Source organism: Glandiceps talaboti, chromosome 20 (assembly GCF_964340395.1).
Source record: "Glandiceps talaboti chromosome 20, keGlaTala1.1, whole genome shotgun sequence".
Lineage (NCBI taxonomy): Eukaryota > Metazoa > Hemichordata > Enteropneusta > Spengelidae > Glandiceps > Glandiceps talaboti.
The window spans coordinates 16,140,385-16,144,830 of NC_135568.1; the positions used below are offsets into that span (position 1 = coordinate 16,140,385).

The 4,446-nt window shown below is 34.5% G+C and overlaps 1 protein-coding gene across 1 annotated transcript; it reads left to right on the plus strand.

The window, feature by feature from the left end:
* The first annotated feature begins 2,981 nt into the window (after nucleotides 1-2,981).
* Nucleotides 2,982-4,067, plus strand: LOC144450613 (carbohydrate sulfotransferase 1-like). Its single transcript, XM_078141258.1, has one exon. It carries the CDS (start codon nucleotides 2,982-2,984, stop codon nucleotides 4,065-4,067), a length of 1,086 nt encoding a protein of 361 aa, XP_077997384.1.
* Nucleotides 4,068-4,446: the final 379 nt, after the last annotated feature.

Consider the following 4,446-nt stretch of genomic DNA (forward strand, 5'->3'; position numbering starts at 1 on the left):
TATTGTTTCAGGTAGAATTTTCACATTAGAACATAAAGTATAGTTGTGTTATCAGTCAAACATACAAAATAAACACTAATTTCTCATCCACGTGGAAGCTTTAAAACGTGAACGTAAATTATGAAAGAAATGTGACAAAATACGGCGATAGTACTCATACAGAATCTGCCGACAGGGAGCGGTGGGCGTATAGTTTTTGCAATGATAAATTTAAAAAAAATACAATCAGTAACCTTTGTGTTTCGATGATCTCTTTCCACTCAAATTACTTTTTTTTATCTGGTAATACGATTTATAAAGTGAAATATCGATATTAATATACTAAAAACAACTCATTCTACAGATCAGGAGTTTTAAGTACAAAATCAGAATTTAGAATCAGATTTTTCTCTGCCTGTTTTACAAGCTTAGACGAACTTAGGTGGCCACTTTACAGACTTTTGTTTCGAGCTTTTTGGCTTTATTCATTGAAAAACATGAAGTAAGGTCCATAAAGAGAAAAATAAATGTGTAACCATCAAAATGGTCAGTTCTGGGAAAAATTGTACTTAAATTTCGAATGTGAGAATACCAAGAGAGAGAACACTTGAGCCTTCTATGTCATGGAGTCTGGATACTAGATACAAAAACTGTGAACAGCTGTACTTCATCCGTTTTCTACGTACAATAGTACTGAAAACCCACCTTATGAAAGTAGACCATGCCAGACGTAATTCTATTTAACAGCTTATTATGACATACTGGACAAAGGATACCTATCAATAGATTGATTGATTTATTGATTGATTAGTTGATTATATCATTATCATCATTATTACTTTACCAACCCACATATATTCAATCATGTATCGAATAAAATAATTACATTGAAGAATAATAGTTTGCGACACAATGAAATGTCATTCTTCTTGACCTTTTGCCCATTGACAAAGAATTTAGATAAATTGTCTATGACAGAAGCATTTTCTGATTACTACAACATATTAAATTTCTCCTCAGATGGTAATACACAACAATACTTCGATCAATATATATCTCTCAATTCATTATATAGTGGATATTTAAGAGAAAAACGAAATTCATATTCATGTCGCAAAACCGCGAATTCTTTCCAAACGATTGTTATGGCAATATAGATGTAATCTCACTCAATATGTACAGAATGGAAATAATTTTTAAAACATCACAAAGCATAAACAAAAGCGTCTTTGATGATTGATTGTAATTTTGTTTACTTTTACTAAGGCTTACAAAAAATTGCGTGGTTCCGATTACGTTCAGTTTTAATTTTTTTTTCATGTATGAGTTCAGGTAGTTATGTTTTTTCCGTTGTTTTCCATATAGTCTCTGTGTTATTGGCTTCTTCTCATCAGATGTACAGATTATAGATTGGAAGAACACTTTTATATTGTCTTTTTAAGTTGATGTCAGTTTCCACATTTACTCTTTCTCGCGAGACTTCACAATTTTAATTTCGCGATTTTACTTTATTTTTTCTAGAATACGTACAAAAAAGTTATGGGTCGGCAGTGAAAAATTAGGGGGTCGGGAAACCGGAACCAAACATTTTTTAGGCCTAATCTAAGGTGCGAATTGAGAAACACCCAAGCTCGTCCCTTAATTGCCGAATCGGCAGTATTTGAGTAAATATTTAACATTTTGGTGAATTTACTTAATATTTTTTAGGGATTTTCGTAAGGATTTTTCAATGACGGATTGAACCAGGCAATATCATGCTGATAGTTGACAATCAAAAAACGGTATGGGATGTGTAAGTTTTGATTGTAACTCAGAAAATACTTTACGAAAAGGCTTAATGTTGGTAGTGATCGATAGAGGGATGTCTTAAGGATACATATTGGTCAAGGATAGATGCAATCCTGATCTATGCCATCATGTATAATTTAGACAATATACTGAGTCTATGTAGTTGCCGTGCTCCATTGACACTGGTATTATTTCAGAAATAACTTTTTTGGTACATAACGTACGATAACAACACAGACAGTCAAACTCATTATGAATTCTGTCAGTTAATCAATCATTCGGTCGGTCAACCAACCAACCAACATATCAACCAAACAGCGAGCCAACCAACCAAACAAACAAACAATCAAACAAACAAACAAACAAACAAGCAAGCAGACAAATAAGCAAGCAATGAGTAACCAGCCAACAAATCAGTCAAAAGCAGTGATAAGCACCTGAAGTCAGTATGCAGTAATGTTCAAAGGTGGTGAATAAGAAGCCAAGTTGGATGTTTAAAATGACCTTGCAAAACGGTACGTTTTTATCATATCTTTCCTGAATTGAATATACCTTGGGTGTGATGTGACGTAATTGAAGACGTAGACTGCTCCATAAATGAAGTGGTTCAATGAAAAAATACCAAATATCTACCACTACTGATTTGCATTTTTTAAACACCAGCTTGGCAATTAATCATCTTGTTGTTCCAAGATATTTCAATAGATTATGCTACAATATACTAACATAATCATAATATCGCCACTTTGTAAACTGTAAATGATTAGGGATATAAACCGTGAACAGTTGAAATAAATCTTATGATGTATGGCTTGTTGAATGTACAAATTACATGACCTAAGGGTTGGAATCATTACAGTATAATGTACCTCACCAAGTAGGCTGGTTGACTCTGATGGTGAACGGGCTTCACAACTAACACAGTCAAATTCATGTAAGTATCAGTTGCATTATAATGTAGTGTTAATAAAACAAACTTTTGAATGCTAACAATGCCCGATGAAGGTAATCATTTGACGTCGTACATTTTGTGACATTTTCTTATCCTTGCCGTTTCAAATTTATTGTTTTCTTTTTTTTCTTTAAGCAGCACGTTAACTAAAAGAGAACGGAACATGCACACTCTGAAGGCAAAGTTTATTTGGAAAGTCATACCGTATATATTGTGTACAATTGTTGTCATGGTGACGTGGCGTCATGAAAACAGTTTAATAATGAGTAATAGTCGGAATGATCCAAAAGGTGGGTCTGTTGTCGTGAATAATTTCAAACAATTGGACAACTCATCAGATAATATAAGGTTGCTGGAGCAGCAACCCAACACTGATGCTCACGTTTCATTGACACCAAACCATTCGTCTCCAGGACAGTTACAAGATAGCAATCACTCATTTAGCCAACGTATACTGATCAACGCAAGAATGCGTACAGGTTCAACAATATTGGGGAAGTATTTCTCAAATGATCCAAGTTTTTTTTACATCTATGAACCAGGACATTTCTTAATGAAGTCTGGTGCATTGAACCTCCACAATGACAGCGCTGATTATATGGCTGAAATTCAACGACCCATGTTAGATTACATACGTGATTTCTTCCGGTGCGATTTCAGACACCACAAGGGATTCTTCGATCATTTACAGCAAACACATTCGAGTAGTCAGTTACTGATAGGTTCATCTGAAATGGCGGCCCTTTGCATGTCAAAATCGAATTTTGTCACCAAGGTGGTCAGACTGAACGACATTTCTGTTGCCTATGATTTGATAGAGGGGGGAAACATGAAGGTAATTCACCTTGTTCGAGATCCACGTGGCATGGTATCATCGCGAGAAGTGTTTGAACATCTATGTTATACAGAAAATACAACAACGAGGATGCCTGCCATAACTACATTTAAATTATTCACACAGTACTACTGTCAATGGTTGGAAGCAAACATTAAAAGTATCTTAAGAGGACCAGCATGGCTTCAAGAACATCTCATAATTGTAAGGTACGAAGATTTGGCTGACAGGCCAGAAGACATTGTACCCAAACTATATGACTTTATTGGTCTACCCATGCACGCCGATGTTAAAAGGATGTTTATCGACGTTGACCCCAAACGTGGAAATGGCGAGGCGTGGAGATATAAATTACCGTATAATCGAACACTGCTAGTACAAGACATCTGTTCAGACGAGGTATTTCGAGCTTTTGGATATATGAAAATCGGTAATGAAAGTGACCTTCGTGATAAGGATATATCCGTAATGTCAGATATTGTAGACTTTAAGAACATTAAAATTGCCTTGTAATTGTTATATGGCGAAGTGGTCGAAGATGTATATTTTCTATTTGCACTTCTTATGGTGAGGATTAGAGCTATGTTTTTTGGATTTCCAATTTATAAAACAATTTTATCATGGCTTCCTACTTGAAAAACCAATATGTATACCAAGTCTGTGTTTGTAACTCAATACATTGCAAAAAATCAAAATATGTGCAAACAGTTTGGCATTATACGTAAAATAACAAACGTATAACATTTTACACATTTATTAATCATTTGCAATGTATTTGAGTTATGTTTCACATAGATTTTTCAAGTAGGAAGCCCTTATAGATATGTGGTTGGTGTTTTGTACGCAGTGTTTGATTTCATTATGTACATGTATATATATGAATGTGTTATCA